Here is a 17,740-nt window from a genome sequence, read left to right as displayed (position 1 = left end):
GTGAAGCTGACCTTGAACAAAAGTAGATGAACTAGAGTAGGCCACTTCCCAGCTAACCTCCTTATTTGAATGAAAGTACAGTATGTAGTACTATGTTGTAACAGTAGAATATGGATTCAAATTCATTACAGTCCTTGAGACTGGCTACTGAGGCCTCCATTTTCAGCAGAATGGAAGGATTCTGCCTTCATTCTCTCTCTCAGCTTGCCCTTCAGTTACATGAACAGTACTTTGCAATTATGATTTGTCACAGCACCTTTTGAATCTTGTATTCTATCTGATCTGGCCTTTTCCAGCTGGAATAAGCTTTTTTGGGGTCAGAGCATAGGGTCTTAAGGAAAACTGTAACACACGGTTGTTACTTCCCCCAGAGTGAACAGTAACAATAATTCCCTCCTGCTTGGAGTATGTTTAACTTTGCTTTTGTAGTTTATACGTGACACAGTATGACAACTTCTAGCCCACCTCTGGCTAGCATAGGGTTTACAATTTTCTTGGTACGTTGCCACTTTTAACTTTATTTATTCTTTTATCATCCAAACTAAAACCGCAACATGAAATCTCAGCTCCTAGTTCATCCTTTTATTACAGCTGTCTTTTGTGCCTTCAGGCGATATTTTAGTTGATAATGAATAAGGGAATAAATGCAGCTGTGTTTTCAAACCCCACAAACAGGGGATTTGCCAAACCAGGAAGACAAATACCTCTGCCGCTGTGGTCTACCACGGCTGGTGTCCTGAATTTACATAGAGGGTGAATGTTCAAAAGCCCTTTTTTATTATTATTAGGAAAATTTAAAAATGACTGCTTGTAAAGCAAGGCCAAGAAAAATGTAGTTTTGACCTTTTTAGTTTTTAGTTGTGGAATGTGATGACAGTTGATACCCATCATTATTTTAAACGTTCCTCCCTTGAGCCTTCTTAGTTACAGTAGGATTCGCAATGAGGCTTCAGCAAAATTTTACAACCTTTTCTTTTAATAATAAGTTAAAGAAATAGACACCTCTGCTGCCTTTTCCTTTAATAACTTAGAGAAATAGAGGATAAATTTAGAATGCTTTCAAAAGCTGGTATGTTTTCTCAGCAACATGAGAACATCAAAAATAATTGTTCACTAGGTTTGTATAGAATTGCATTTACTAAAACTGAAATGTGGTGGGGACTTTAAGGTTCCTATTCATTGCATTTAAAAAATGTCTCCCATTTGTGCCCTTTTTATTTTAAGTACATGTATTTCAGGCTTTCTTGCAGCCTCTCCACAGAAAGGTGGTCTTATATTTTGCCCAATATGTAACCACTTAACATGATAAAATCTGTGGCTCTGGATTTTAAAGAGGTGGTTCAGTGATGGGCAGGACTCCAATGTTTTAGAGGTTCTATTCAGATAAGCACCCAAACATTTAGATGATTCTGAAAATCTTATCCAGTCTCCTTGGATCTGCAAAGTTGGACTGGAAATATCAAAAGAACAGCCTTTCTTGAGGGATTTTGACATTTCTGGTCTCAACCCAAATCAGAAAGCGCAGGCATGGAAAAACTAAATACTAATGAGAGAAGTTAAGTTTTCCAGATCTTCTGAAACACAGAGAAGGTTGAGTTTGAGCAAAGGTTTGGGTTGACTGTTGCCTTATCTGTACCAATTTTCTCATCAGTAGTTTAGATCACTGCTTCTTTTTCCCAGCCATCCCAACATGGCCCTACTGAACACCCCATTAGATCACGATTGGTGGGCCCGGTCTCCACTGCACTGCACCTTGTGTTTGCTCATTTACACATGTGCAAAGTGTGCAAAAATCATCAGGGGCTGCTCTAGACACCAGCAAAGCAAGCACCTGCTTGGGGCAGCCCATTTGCAGGGGCGGCATGGGAGTTGAGAACCAACAGGGGGCTCTGGGAGCTGTAGTTCCTTGGTTAGCTCCCTGCCTATAGAGCCAGCCCTAGAGCAGGGAAAGAACTACATTTCCCAGCATTCCCTTGGCCACTACCAACTGGAAAGGAAGGAGGGGGACCTCATGCGGCAGCGTGCTGTGAGTGCTGAGAGTGGTAGGGAGACCATATTTTAACATTCAAAAAACAGGACACTCCAGTGGGAGGGAAGCCCCACCCTGCCACCATCCACTCCCTCCGACTGCCCCCCCCACAGAAACCCCAACCCATCCAACCCTCTCCCACTCCCTGGCCCCTGATTGCCCCCTCCTGGGAGGCCCCTAACTGCCCCTTGGGACCCCACCCCCTACCTAAGCCTCCCTTCTTGTCCCCAACTGCCCCCTCCTGAGACCCCCCCCAACTTCCCCCCAGGATGCCACCCCCTACCTGTCCCCTGACTGCCCCCCCCGAACCTCTGACCCATATAACCCCACCTTCTCCCTGCCCCCCTGAACCTCCACCCCATCCAACCCCTATTCCTTGACTGCCCCTCTGGAACCCCCAACCCCATCTCCAACCCCCCCAGCCCCCTTACCGTGCCACTCAGACCAGCGTGTCTGGCTCCGCGCAGCTCCAGACGTGCTGCTGCATACATGCTGCCGTGCTCCCCCGCGGAGCCCACGCCCCCTCCACCTCCCACACACCCAGCACCTGCCTTCCAGATTTGAACACCTCAAAATTCAGGAGTGCTCAAGCTCAGTTTGGGCAGCTGTTACTTCATTTCTCCCAAATCAAATATGCTGATCCACTGTAACTTGCTGTAGAAAAAGTAGGATAAAATTGAGCAAGAAATGCAGCGGTTATTAGGACTGGAATTGCTATTTTCAACAGCCATTGCCTTTTTTTTGTTTGTTTGTTTAAAAGGAAGACAGTGATATTGCATTGGCAAATTCCCCATAGAAAGAAAGAGTGGAAAAGAATAATAAAGGCACCTCAACTTTTCCTCATTTATGGAGGACAGTCTTATAATATGCATCCAGATATCCTCCAATCACACAAGCTGAAAATTGTTCCACTTTACTGCAGTTCTGTAACCATATGGGAACCAATCCTGTCTGTGTTTTGTGCACATCCAAAATTCCTGCTGAATGACCCGCCCTGGGAGCAAGTTACCAGTGACCCAGGGCTGCAGCGGAAGGAAGGTGCAGGTGGGGTGGGGGAGAGCCCAGGTCTGGGGCGGCAGGAGGTGTGGGGGCACTGGTGGGGGGAAAGGGGGAGGCCCAGCGCTGGGGTGGCGGGGGGGTGGGCGGGGGGAGAGCCCAGGGCTGGGACAGCAGGGAGGTGCAGGGGGGAGCCCAAGGCTGGGATGGGGGGCAGCCAAAATTTTTTTTGCTTGGGGCGGCAAAAAACCTAGAGCCGGCCCTGCAAATCATAATGATAGCATTTTACCCCCACTTTGCACAGATGTAAGTGATTGCACGAGGTGGTAAGACAGTGGAGAATCAGGCCTCCTGTGACTTGCATAAATAGCTTTTTCAATTTGATTTGGCTGATTGTTTTTTTAAGCATTCATGCAAATCACTATGAACACATCTTAAAAACTGGAGCCTTGTCTATGAAATTCATTAAAGGCCTCAAAAAACCTTCAGACTCCTAAACATTACATTATAAACTACCTGACAACTTGCAAGGGACAATAACTTGAGAGTTGCTTTGATGCTACTTAATCCTGATCTAAACTCAGTCTGGGCCTGTTCCCATTGAAGTCAAAGGCAAAGTTGCCAATGTCTTCAATGAAGAAGTATCAGGCTCAATATGTTGCCAAGTGAATGCCGCATATGCCACACAGTGAAAAATATAGATCCTCTGATGTTGGTGGATTATTCCTTTTTACTACCTCAGTCAAACACTGAAGGTAAAGGACCATAATTTCTGCTTCAGGCTGTGGATTTAGCTAATTAATACAAAACTGGCACCTGATCCAAATTCATGATTTAGACAGAGCTCTGCATGATGCCCAATCAGCTATATGCACTCATTTTGTATTAGTAGTCTCCGTTGGCTTTTGCTTAATTTTAGCTATTTCAACTACAGCTTACCTTTGATGAGGTCATCAACTTGAAAAGAATTGCTGTAATATGGGGTTGTTCTAATTAACCCTACAGTCATGTGATTTGGTTTAGCAAATGACAAAGTAGAAATTCAAAACCCGTTTTAATTTTTTTAATCTTGAACTTTGCTATGAAATCCCATGCACAAATATTCAACAGGAAACCCACTAGTACAATATAGGTCTGGGGTAAGTCAAGGAATAATTGCTTAGAATTTTCTGAGTTTCTTTATAAATTCTATGTATGTAGGATGTTACCCAAATATGGTTCTTTTTATGGAGAGAAGATCAGAATTTTGTCAAAGCATTATGCACGATTGCCCTGATCCAGCAAAAGCATGTGTTTAACTCTGAGCATGTTACTGTCACGCTGATTTCAAGGGACTACTAAGGTGCTTAATGTTAACCACGTGCTTATTGTTTTGGAGGATCTGGGCCATTTTTGACATAACTATCTAGATATTTTATGTGGCTCCCTTTGGACCTTAACCTAGCCTTTATTGAGGTTATGAGGTAACTTTCGTTGTTAGCAAGTTTTCCCTTTGCTGTGTTCTTCAGGGTTTCTCATTCATAAGCAGCTGGCTGCTGTCAGACAAGTTTCTGGACTAGATGGACAACTAGTCTGTCTCAGTATGGCATTTCCTATGTTTCCTGTCACTGCAGCATAGGAGCACCTGTAATTTGTTTCCGGCAATACTCTTCCAATGTAGAAGATTCTTTTAGTGCACTTCAAATGTTGTCAAACCTGTGATATGCTGAACACTTTCAGTTCCTGTTGACTTCAGTAGGAGGTGGAGGTCCTCAGCAACTTTCCGGATGTACTCAGCACCCTCCAGAATCAGGCCAAAGTTTGGGATGGTTCCATTCAGGTAAACGTAAAAAAAAGCCAAATCTTGACAAATTTGGAAATCATTATTGGGCAGAACTTGTCGGGGAAGTTCAGCAGCAGTTTCTCAGGGGTGATCAGCTTCTTCCTAACCTGTATTAGCTAGTTCTCTTTAGAGAAGGGGAAAAGACTCACTCTTCCCTCTTCTCCACAGCAGATGCTCTTTGGAAAGTAGCCCAGAGGCCTAGTGGGAATATATCTATAGCATAACTACTGTGTTATCTCCTGCTCTTGTCTCCTTGTGCCTCTCTGCAGTGGCAGAAGACAGTTGGCTTGATATAGTAGTCTGTCCACAAACTCTGTTCTTCAGATTTAGCAACACTCTGAGCTTGAGCTGAGAGTATCAACCTTGCTGTGTAGGTGTTGTTTACACTTAGAATAAACACAGAGGTCAAAACGATGGCTTTGTCTCAGTCTTACATAACTGGCTGCTTTTAAATTTTAATAAATATTTCTCTGCAACAGAGCAATGGATTTTTTTAATTGCAGAAAGGAGAGGAAAAGCTGTTGGAACAACTAGATGTCTAATTTGGATCCTAAAAAGGTGTCCTTTGCTGATATTTTAGGAGATAATAAAGAAATGTTTTTATTTCCTCTGACTGTTTCATGTAGATCTGCTCCAGTTGGAAAATTTAAAAAAAATCTGTATATTTCTTTCACCAAAGTGTTTGGAGCCTTAAGAAAATGACTTATGCAATTATGTATTTAACTTGTCAAATTATCCATAAATCCACCCAAGATGATTTGTGGAATTCTGCCCTATTGCAATCGTCTAGTTTTGAACATTAATATCTGACATAATAAAGGCCCTTGAAGTAATAGAAGAATACACATTTTTTTAAAAATATTACCTCTAGTCCATATATTATATAGAATGCATTTGCTGCAAGACCGATTCTGGTAGATATCTCCCTCTGAATATTACCATCAGCCGATATGTAACTACCAAGATATTTGAAGTCATTCACCTCCTCCAATTCTACATCACATAACACTGTCTTCATCGAGCTGGCTGTTTTTACTTTCATTATTTTGCTCTTACCGGCATGGATATTAAGTCCTACGCACCTTGCTACTCTACCTACTCTATCAGTCTTCTCTTGGAGGTCCGTCTGAGAGCTTGAAATCAGGGCGATGTCATCTGCAAAGTCACAGTCTTCAATATGACCAGAGGGTCCCCATGCGATCCCTCTTGGCCTATCTTCAGTGGCTTTCCGCATCACCCAATCTATGACCACAAGAAATAGAATGGGCAAAATAACACACCCTTGTCTAACTCCCGTTCTCACATGGAACCACTCGCTCTGCTGTCCTTCATGGTGAACACAACACTTATTGCCGGCATACATATCTTTGAAGATGTTAATCACTTTTGAAGGGAATCCATATGTTTTTAAGATATTCCAGAGAGATGGATGGTGGACACTATCAAATGCCTTCTCGAAATCGAGATAATTAATGAACAGTGGCGAGTTCCATTCAAGAGATTGTTCCATTATCGTACGTAGTACAAATATCTGATCGGCACATCCTCTCCCACTCCTAAATCCTGTTTGTTCTTCCCTCAGGATCTCTTCTACTGCTTGTCTTATTCTCTGTAACAGAACTCTGCAGAAAACCTTCCCGAGCACTGATAGCAAGTTTATACCTCTCCAATTACCACACAAAGACAAATCACCCTTCTTTGGTAATTTCACGATGATACCTTTCTTCCATGCTTCAGGTACCTTCTCTTCTTCCCACACCTTGTTGAATAGCTCCTTTAGAATCCCGGCACTCGTATTCAGGTCGGCTTTTAGCATTTCTGCGGTTATTCTATCTTCACCTGGTGCCCTGTTTGCTTTTGTCTGTCTAATAGCCTCTTCTATCTCTCGCTCTATGATAGGCCCACATTCTACCTCCATCTGAAAACTCGTTTCCTCTATTTCAACTACATCTTCAGGATGTGATCTATTTAAAGTCTCTCTAAAATGCTTTGCCCATCGATTGATTTGTTCTTTCTCTTCTATCAATATTCTCCCATTCTTTCCTCTAACCGCTGTTGACCTATTGCTGAACCCTCCTGTCAAAGTCCTCATGATTCTATACACAGTTCTTGTGTCGCCCCGCGCGGCTGCTGACTGTGCCTCTCTTGACAGACTGGTAATATAATCCCTTTTGTCTTTTCGGGCACTTCTCTTCACAGCCTTGTTTTTCTCCCTATATTCTTTGTTCGCAGCTTTCTGTTGTTCATCCCTTCCAGTTAGCATGCGTAATTTTGCTGTCTTCCTCTCCTCAATGAGTTTCCATGTGTGATCTGAAATCCATACTTTCCGCTCTCTTCTCTTGTAGCCAAGCACTGTCTTGCTGGTCTCTACATATGCCTTCTCGACGTTGTCACAATAAGTGTTTATATTACCAGTTCACAAGTCATTTAGAAGTTGAAACTTTTTCGAGAGCTCCAATATGAACTGTGCCTTTACCGGCGGTTCTTCCAACTTCCTTGAGTCGAAAATTTGTTGCCCATAAACTTTCTTCGTCTTTCTCAGTTTTATCTGAAGCTTGCTCAATACAAGATGGTGGTCACCACCTACATCTGCACTTCTTGATACTCTAGTATCCAGCAGTGACCTTCTCCACTTCCGATTGATTGCAATGTGATCAATTTGGTTCCTGGTTTTCCCATCCGGTGATATCCACGTCAGCTTGTGGATTTACATTGACATTTAAAAGCAAATTCTGAACTTTTAGACTTCAGAATATTTGGAGGTCAACCATCTTGCAAATGAAAACCAAGGTAGAGATCTACAGGTCGAACGTCCGCTCTGTGTTGCTCTATGCGGCGGAAACATGGAGGACCAACAAGAAGATAGAAAGTCGGCTTCGGGGCTTTGAAGGAAGGTGTCTTAGGCGAATTCTTAACATACATTGGCCGCAGCGTATCACCAATGTTGAAGTGAGCCGATTAACGGGCATCAACAATATAGTGGATGAAGCCAAACAACGAAGATGGAGGTGGCTGGGGCATGTGTTGAGAATGGATGCTGACAGACACCCTTGTATTGCCCTATGACGGACACCACAAGGAAGAAGGAGGAGAGGTAGACCATTGGGGACGTGGCGAAGGACCATTGAAGAGGAAATTAAAGGTATGGGAATGAAGTGGGATGAAATCTGCTGTCTCGCTCAAGAACAAAATGAATGGAGGAGAGTGGTTGGCGCCTTATGCTCCACAGAGAGTGAATAATAATAAGAAGAAGTCCATATATTAACGAGATGTGTACAATAAGATTTAATTATAGTTACTCAGGAGCATAAATACACACTGATGAAAGTGATAGTCCACAGAGCAAGTTAATCTCTTCATCGAAGTTAGGCCTCCTATAAAGATGAAATCTAAATAGCATCCTGTAATGTTCTGCATTGGAGGTGGCTACATTTCAAAAAGTACCTTTCACTAGGTCTATTAAATGTCATCACAGTGATGTCCTGTGGTAGCCCTTCTAGGCAATGTGACTAGAGTGCAGATGTGCTTTTGGCATGTGTATGATGTTGCGTGCCTTGAGAGCTATTGTAACTCGATGTGTAGACCTATATATACAGCTTGGTCTTCTGAGTGCTCCAGGAGTTTTGAGCTACCTTTGGGTATTGTCTTTTTTCCCAGAAAGATGAGTTGCTTTTCATTGCTCCGTCTGACTTTTCTTCCTCTCCCCTACAATCTTGTCTGTTGTCTTTGTTTAGTTATGTGGAATTGTGGGTAGGGGGAAAGTGAAGAGGATGTATTCTTGGGGTTTAATGATAGGATTTGGGTACATTGTGAAACTGTATCTCAGTATAACCCATATTAGTCATCATGTGCTTTGCTAGTATGTTGGCCATATTTGCATTGTTATATTACATTAACTTTTGGTAGCAATATTTTAACTCTACACATACATGCAAACTCATATCAAGTGCAAATTTCTCCTCCTTCAGTTTTCTTTAAGTTGCTGCACTATGATTATTTTCAGGTTTATTCCAGAACCCTGGTCTCCATGCAGTACTACCTGTGGTCATGGCATTCAGGTGCGAGATGTGAAGTGCCGTGTTCGTCTCACATTTACTCAGACTGAAATGGATCTGCCTGATGAGGAATGTGAAGACCCCAAACCGGCAACAGAACGAATATGCCACCAGCCGTCCTGCGACAGTGATCCTGTCCCATACGCCCCAGAATTTTCGCGTGCGGAAGATAGCAGCTTGATTTATGATTGGGAATACATTGGTTTTACTCCATGTTCGGCCACGTGTGTTGGAGGTAGTTTAAACATATTTTCATCTATGGTGTTTAAATTTGACATTGTCAAATAACTGTTTGATATTATTCCAAATTAGTTTACATTGACATTTAAAAGCAAATTCTGAACTTTTAACTTGTGTTAATTCTTTTTACCTTTGATGATAGCATCCAAATGTCCCTTGCTTCCACATGCCTCACAAGGTTGTAATGGAGAAAAAATTGATTTTCTATAAATCTTTGAATGAGAAACTGGTCTGTATTCAGTCAACCAAGTTACGGAAAGTTTCTGTCAACGTTGATGCAGCAGTTAGTCTTGTATTATCGAAAGATAAGTTACAAGGAATCACTTCACACTATCAGCCGGTTTATGGGTTTAGATAAATGAAAATATATGTAACAAATCAATGAGAAATATGCCTAAATGTTCATTTTTCTCCTAGGAATTTATATGTGCAGTTTCTGAACTAAAATGTGCATATTAACTATTCACTGTCTTCAAAATGCTGCCATTTTTATGGTACTGTAGATCTGTGATATGGTAGCACGGGGAGACATCTCTCCAGAAATGGCTGGGATGGAGCTCAAATAGGATGTTGTTTAGGATTTGGTCCAGCGTATCCTTCTGTAGGAAGCCTGTGCCATACATCTGTCTGCAAGTAGTTAGGCACATTCCTCCTTTAGATGTAATCTAATCTCTCAGCCATCTGAAGTACATATTGCTAGACAATGTTGCTAGTGTTGCTACTATGTACTGTACTTTGGAACTGACCATAGAAGTGAGTTATGAAGTGCAAAGTGGAAGCAGTGGAATTGTGAACACACCTGTATGTGACAGGAATGATGACATCAGTGGGAAACGAAGACAGTTGTACCCACAGAAGAAATATAATAAGTAGAAAAGGGCTGAGCAGCAACAGTTTGGAAGTCAAGAGCCAATCTAGAGCTCATAGAAAGTGGCCTCCTTTGTAGTGGTCACCATCTGGAAGTTTGAAGACAGGAGAAGTTGGGAAAGATGCCCAGATAACTATCCTCATGATGGTAAGTGACCAATATAAAAGCCTCTCTTATCATTTAACATTCTTGTTTTATTGATGGCACTGATCCCTAATAATGGCAATGTACCTTATCATGGAAAGTGTTGCTTTCTGCCATTCCTCACTTCTTTCATTGGGCATTACAGGAGCTTAGCCCCTGGAGGATATGACTTATATGTACGTATGATTTGTTTGCAGTTTTCACTATGACTATTGTGATTGATTATTTTATCTATCTGCTTTAAAAAATTGAGAAAATATTAAAAAACAATAAGGGTAATGGTATTTTAAATTAGGAACAAGGCTCTCACTAGCTATAAGTATTTTTCAGTTCTCTTGATTTTACTATCCAAATTTAATTTTGTAACATTTAATCATTTTATCTCCATCTTTAATCCATTTTACCAATGCTTCTGGAGGACTTCTCAACCCAGGGCCGGCTTTAGGCCAATTCCACCAATTCCCCCGAATCGGGCCCCACGCCTAAGAGGGCCCCACGCCCAGTGAGAATCCCTTCCCTGGCTAGAGGCGCCTTTTAAATTTTTACTCACCCGGCGGCGCTCTGGGTCTTCGGCAGCACTTCGGTGGCGGGTCCTTCAGTGCCACTGAAGACCTGGAGCAAGTGAAGGACCCGCCACCGAAGTGCCACCGAAGACTCAGAGCACCGCCTGATGAGTACAAGCCCCACGTGTTTTTTTACATTTTTTTTTAATAGTCATCCCTGCCGGGGCCCAGTCGAAACTGTTCGAATGGGCCCTGCACTTCCTAAAGCCAGCCCTGTCTCAACCAATATGTTTTCAAAAGGTGTTGAATTCTCTCTGGTAATTTTGAATTTTGAACATAGAATGGAGGACACATAAGCCAAATTTTCAAAAGCAGACTCTCTCTCTCTATATATAGTCAGTGTAAAAACTTACATGTGAAAAATTGTACCTGCAAGTTGACGATTAAATTTTGGAGGCTGCTTTGCGGCCCATAATTTCACATGCCAGAAGCAAATAGCTTTTTTTTTTTTAAATGGTTAATAATCAGAATCAGGGCCTGATTCTGCTCCTGTTATAGCCAAATGGGAGTTTGGGCATAGACTTCATTGAGAGCAATATTGGTCCTTTGTGATTTAAAGAGGCAATTCAACCAAACATTTGCCTCTGGGTATTCATGAATTGAAACTACTTCGGCATGTAATGCAGAATGTTTGAAATGAAGAGACTTTTCATATGTGTTCTTCAGTCTTCAGTAGCACCTGTAGCCCCACATGTCTAGATGTTCTTCATATGTGCTACTCCCAGGAAATGTGGGAAGTTTTGAGACTATTTGATCAAAGTCGAACAGCAACACCTTTGCTGTTATGCTAGTTAGATAATCATGACTTTGTTCTCCTATCAACGCTGTTCATCTAGCTGCCTTGGCAAACGCTTTCAAACAGACTAAAAATTACCTGTGGATAAATTGTTTTAAGAAACCAGACTTCTCTTGTGTTTCCAACTTATTGCAGAGTACTAACTAATGATCTCACTATGTCTATTTTTTCCATTGTGTAGTTCAAAGGACCCGATCAATTTCAGCTCAGTTTTAAGTCCATATCTCATTTCAGTAAGATGAACTTTTTAGTTATAAGGAAAGAAATATGACCTTTTAAGTTAGGAATATCAAAATTTAATGTAAAGTATGAGAGCTTCTACGTCTCTAACATGCATGTATCTATCAAGGGCTTTTAAAATACATTCCTTAAGATTTCTATTTACTTGGAACTTTTCCCTTAGTTTCTTAATGCCTGCTTTTCCCTGACCGAGAGGAGGCTTGCTCAGTCTAAGCAAGCTGCAGACTTTATTGTCACTATGTCGTATACTGCTTGAGCAAGGACTGAATCTGTGTTGCAGTGCTTGTCATCTTTATGATACCTTACCCCTAAATCCTCATGTGGACCATACATAAGGTTCCGTGTTTGTCACAGAGGTCATGGAAATCGTGGATTCTGTGACTTTCCATGACTTCTGCAGCAGCTGGTGTGCCTGGCCGGGGGCCACCTGAGCAGTTCAGGCACCCCCTGGGCCAGGTGCACCAGCTACTGCTGGTGCCATCTCACTCCCCACTCACACCCCAGCAGCAGGAGTTTGGGTGTGGGGAGGGGCTCAGGGGTGGGGGTGCAGGGTGGTGCTTACCTAGGACAGGCTCCCTGGAAAGGAGACAGGAACACCCCTTCCTCAGCTCCTAGCTCCATGTGCTGCCTCTGCTGGCAGGCACCGCCTCTGCTACTCCTATTGGCCGCAGTTCCCAGCCAATGGGAACTGCAGAACTGGGGCTTGGGGTGGAGCAGAGGCAGCACGTGGAGCTCAGGAGCCGGATAGGGAGCCTACCCTAGCCCCGCCAACCCTCCTCCCCGAGCACCCATGGCACCCCCTCAAGCACCTGCAGAGCCCACCCATGGCATCCCTGGGCTGTCCCTCCGAGCCATTCCCCCCCTAAGTTTTAGTTAGGGGTATATAGTAAAAGTCATGGACACATCATGGGCCATGAAATTTTGTTTACTGTCCGAGACCTGTCCATGACTTTTACTAAAAATAACCGTTACTAAAACGTAGCCTTAACCATCCAGTCAATGTAAACTCACTCAGTCCCTCTCCTAAAAAGAGGTAAAAATGCACACAGTAACATTCTTTTTTTATTAGAAATATGAAGAAAGACCTGTCTGCAATTCATTATCCAACAGCTTCTTTTTCTTCAAATTAATTATTTTCACCAGGCTTTTTATTGTGTTAGACTGTGTGGACTCTGAGGAACAGACCATCTTTTTGTCTCTCTTTGTCCAGCACCTAACACAATGGGTCCTGGTCTATGACTAGAGCTCCTAAACACTATAGTAATACAAGTAATAATAATTATAATAGTGCTGTTGACAAGAACTCTTTGGCTATTCTTCATGATTATTCTGCACTGCATCTATATAAACCAGGGGTAGGCAACCTATGGCATGGGTGCCAAAGGCAGCACACGAGCTGATTTTCAGTGGCACTCACGCTGCCCAGGTCCTGGCCACTGGTCCGGTGGGTTCTTCATTTTAATTTAATTTTAAATGAGGCTTTTTAAATATTTTTAAAAGCCTTATTTACTTTACATACAACAATAGTTTAGTTATATATTATAGACTTATAGAAAGAGACCTTCTAAAAACATTAAAATGTATTACTGGCACGCGAAACCTTTAATTAGAGTGACTAAATAAAGATTGGGCACACCACTTCTGAAAGGTTGCCAACCCCTGATATAAACCATTACGTTCCATGTTGCAGCAGCAATTTGGGTATCATAAAAGTTACTGCCTTATGACCATTAGCCTATGTTATATCACTTATCATAATTATTACTTCTGTCATCAGTCTTTCCATGAATGCAAGTAAGAGGTCTTCTGTGTTAATTAATTATGAAGTAGGCATCATTTTAAAGATCTCTAGTGAGATAGAAATTTCCAGAAATTTGAAGAATTGTCTGTATTTCCCTTAATACCTGAAGAAAGTCCACACACCACAAAAATCATGGGTCTGATCCCAAGGACTTTGCTCATATGAGCCCCTAATCAGACCAACTCCCTTTGATTTATTTAGGATTTTGCTTGAGTAAAAATTATGTTGGGAACTCAAGGTTTTGCTTCATTTGTCCAAAGAAACGGTGTGTTTTTTCACTGTTTGAAAAACTATTGCCCTGATGCAAGCACATGGGATGTATGCATAAAATTGATATGCATGATACTGTCTGCAAGAAATAATGCCAGTACTTGTTATGTGCCTGGTTATGAGATCATTTTTTGTTTTGTTTTAAATCTGCAGTATTTCTTCAGTCTTTATGTCAATTAGTTAATGGAATATGCAGTATTCTAAATGGATTGTCTCTATTTCAAAATTATACAATCTAATTTAAAAACCAGATTTCTTTACTTACTTTCCTAATAATGCTTTTGTTTATGAAAGAAAAATTGACAATCCAATGTACATGTCATTATTAATGCTCTGAATACTTCCTTGAATTTCTTTCTACTTGGACAATAAGAATGAGTTAACTCTCTTTCACTTTCAGTAATTACCAGTTTCATTTTAAGATTCCTAGAGCTGCAATATTTGGGTTTCCAACATGGAAGAGGAATGCGTGTTTATCAACTGTTGTCACTGGATTTTATTTTAAATTGTGGGAAAGTTTCTTTTAGTTGAAGGTTCTACAGTAGCTTGCTTGTGCAAAAAAATTGGACCATATTTAACTCAATAATCCCTTTAAAAGAGGCCATCAGCTTAAGAATCCTGCTTGTCTCTGAAATTGTTGTACCTAACCTCTAAGAAAGGTGAAAGAGACTGGAGAAATACCTCCACTTGTACTTTTGGTATTTGTTAGCACTTTTCATATAGCTCAGTGTTTCCCAAACTTGGGACGCCGCTTGTGTAGGGAAAGCCCCTGGCAGGCCGGGCCGGTTTGTTTACCTGCCCCATCCACAGGTCCGGCCAATCGTGGCTCCCACTGGCCGCGGTTCGCTGCTCCAGGCCAATGGCCAGTGGGAGCCGTGATCGGCTGAACCTGCGGTCGCAGCAGGTAAACAAACCGGCCCGGCCTGCCAGGGGCTTTCCCTACACAAGCAGCGTCCCAAGTTTGGGAAATACTGATATAGGTGATTTTACTGTTTGTGCTTTAGCTGTGTGGACCTTTCACACAGTAACAGGGGAGAGAAAAACATAGAGGGACAGACTTTGAACCTCAACCAGCCCTATACAGTTGAACATCTGGAGTCAAGCCCCCCAAAAAACATGAGATTGGTTTAAAAATCATAAGATTTTTTTTTTTTTAAAAATAATAAATGTGGAACTCTTTTTCTTTGCTTTCTGGATTTTGTGATGTTAGGGTACACTTAGGTCACATTTTCAAGCTTTTCTCTCTAATCCTGACGGCTAGAAATGTATTATTTTATTAAACCGATTCTTACAAAATCACAGGACTCCAGGCACTGGAGCTTTAAGTAAAGCACCAAGTATTACAGGACTCACAATAAAATGATGAGTGTTGGCAATACTGTGGTATTCTTGTTGGTGAGCAGTTACTCCCATGACTAGTCCTGTTGGCTTTTTGACGAAAACTTCTCACCATTGAGTGAACGATTTACAATCTGTTCCTTAACAGAGGGAAATATGACTGTACAGCTACAAAAATAGGCAGAGACACTCAGGCATGTGTAATATATGAAATTTCTTCTAGCTCATTTTTTAATTGACTAGATTTTAAATTGACTATTTCTCTTTTAGTTGACAGCAAGGCAAAAGTAATCTGAAATAAGTAATTTTTTTTTCCTTTTCTAGGTATAAGGTTGAGTGAAGAGACCATCCTTCTGCCACTCTCATTTAGCATCTTCTGTCCTAATTATTTACAGTTTTCTCTTTCTAGAGTTAAAGTAAAGTATGCATTTTGCAAACAGTCTGATCTTTTAACACAATGTTGTGCACTGTATATTTCTTCCCACAGCAAAGTTGTCAAAAACTGTGAGTTTGTGAGGGTTGTATGCTGGGTTAAAATAGAAAATATTCTGTTGCACTGATTAGTAGAATAATTACTATAATAGCACATCAAAATACTGTAAAAATACTTAGTGCTCTGTCGAGACCTGCCCGAGTAACTGATCTTATACTTGGAGGGAATGGGGGGTGGAGGTTAAATGTTCTACTATGTTAGCATCCCAAGGCAAGAACTTCACACATATGACACTTTGTTTGTCTGAAGGTTTTATGACTTTTATGGTTTGCAAGATGCTTCCCAAACCCTGCAATATAAGAAGTTTTATCACTGATTCACGTTACAAGCCAATATTAAATTGTGGCTGCAAACAAATTTATAATTAAGATCAATCTCTTACACATTTTATAAGTAAATTATAAGTAAATGTTGCATCAATGGAGTGTAACTGTTTATTGGAAAGCAGCGTAGATCTGAAAAAGTCTGTTTTACAAACTTTTTACAGTATCTCTTCTGTTATACTTTAAAACAGCAAAACACTATAGCTTTCATTTTCTTAAAGCATTTGGAGTAGAGAATTGCAGTAGTTTGTGGCACTCTGATGAGTGAAATGAAAGACACCTCGTACATGGACCAAACCAAGGTGGCATGTCACAGCCAAAAGAAAAAGAAAAAAAAAGTGTGACATGCCTTTTTTTTTTCTCCTGGATATACTCACCACAACATTGTAATATAAACTGCTGATGAGAGAAATACTGACTAGCAGAAGGCTCAATATAGGAGTCTCATATCGTATCACACTCTCTGTGCAAGAAGTTTATAAAATATTATCCAGCATAACCCATTGCAAAATAACTCTTTCTTATCAGCTTTGACTGTTTTTTGTTTTTGCACAAACGTGAATGTTTCCATTCTAATCCCTGTAAAAGAGATGTAATTTAAGTCTGTTCTGAGGGCAAAATTTGGCCTAAAATAACAACTAAGAAGCCAATTTTGTCTTGCTAGCCAGAACAAGGCACTTGAAGCAGAAACAAACTCTTAACACTATGCCCAGAGCAGGCATGGGCCTCGCAACTGGATGAATGATGAATATATGTTTGAGGGCTCATCTGATAACCTCTTCCACAGCTCTACCTCAGCAACATTCCACATCTGGATCTTTGTTTCTGAATTGTACATTAGAAGCAACATATTTCTTATTCTGGGAAACTGAAGGAAACCAAAATGTTTGAATAAATTCTTCTGAAGGTGCGTCAATCATTTAGGAGTTGCTGCAGGATCCAGGGTACTCTGGTCTTTAGTTCTGGGATAGAACCTTGGAGTTTTGTAAAACTTATGGTGTGTAGTGATTTGCTTTGATTTGGCATTTTCACCCTTGGATTATGTTGTGTAGACATTTGCTGTAAAGGATATAATCTAGTCCCTAGTGAGAGAACATTTTATTAAATGTATGTGTTGCAGGTAATGCAATTTTCAACACTTAATGACTTTTATTTAATAGAAGTGACTAGGCGGTCAGTTATGTATAAGGTCAGTGCTCCTGTTACATAAAAACTCAGTACTGTGCAGACATAGTCAAAACAATTACACAGCAAAGGCTTCCTGGAATGAACATCAGCCCCAAATGGGATTAAGATGGATCCCAGTGAAAGTCTAAAAGAAAGCTAGAATCCATAGTGTTGTATACATACATACATACTCCTGCTACACGTATAGTTTGTATTATGCTTGAAATTGTTAGATTGGTACCTGTATCATCACAATGAAGACTTGCAGCCTTGGTCTTGAAAGAATAAATATGCTGGATTGTGTTAAAATAATTCATAGATGGGGGCAACATTGGTTTGTGATAGGAATTGCCAGTGTTCAGGAATGGATTGCACTAGCTCTTGACAGAGAGACAACTGCAATAATGATTAACAGAGTAACTTCAAATGCTGGGCACCTGCTACTAAATTATAATAGTGAAGAAAAATATGTCTTCTGCCTAAAGTGTATGAGGCAGTTCAGTTTGTTCTTGTACCTACCATTATGATGGCCACTGGCTGTACAAGTGCAAAGTCTGAGATGACAGTGGCAGATGGAAGCATTTGAGAGCACATT

At 41.1% G+C, this 17,740-nt stretch overlaps 1 protein-coding gene across 14 annotated transcripts in view; it reads left to right on the top strand.

The window, feature by feature from the left end:
* ADAMTSL3 (ADAMTS like 3) overlaps positions 1 to 17,740 on the top strand; it is a 274,175-nt gene that overhangs the window by 205,514 nt on the left and 50,921 nt on the right. For 12 of the 14 annotated variants that reach the window (XM_039492789.1, XM_039492793.1, XM_039492785.1 and 9 more), the window contains one exon: positions 8,851 to 9,137. In XM_039492789.1, the coding sequence (XP_039348723.1) occupies positions 8,851 to 9,137 (287 nt within the window). Of the gene's footprint in view, positions 1 to 8,850; positions 9,138 to 9,954; positions 10,158 to 15,486; positions 15,625 to 17,740 lie in introns of those variants that run through there. The other 2 variants (XR_005585750.1, XR_005585749.1) reach the window with 2 other exon arrangements.

Source organism: Mauremys reevesii, linkage group 10, assembly GCF_016161935.1.
Source record: "Mauremys reevesii isolate NIE-2019 linkage group 10, ASM1616193v1, whole genome shotgun sequence".
Lineage (NCBI taxonomy): Eukaryota > Metazoa > Chordata > Testudines > Geoemydidae > Mauremys > Mauremys reevesii.
The sequence above is the reverse complement of the archived record's forward strand: the minus strand, read 5'-3'. Positions and strand labels throughout refer to the sequence as shown.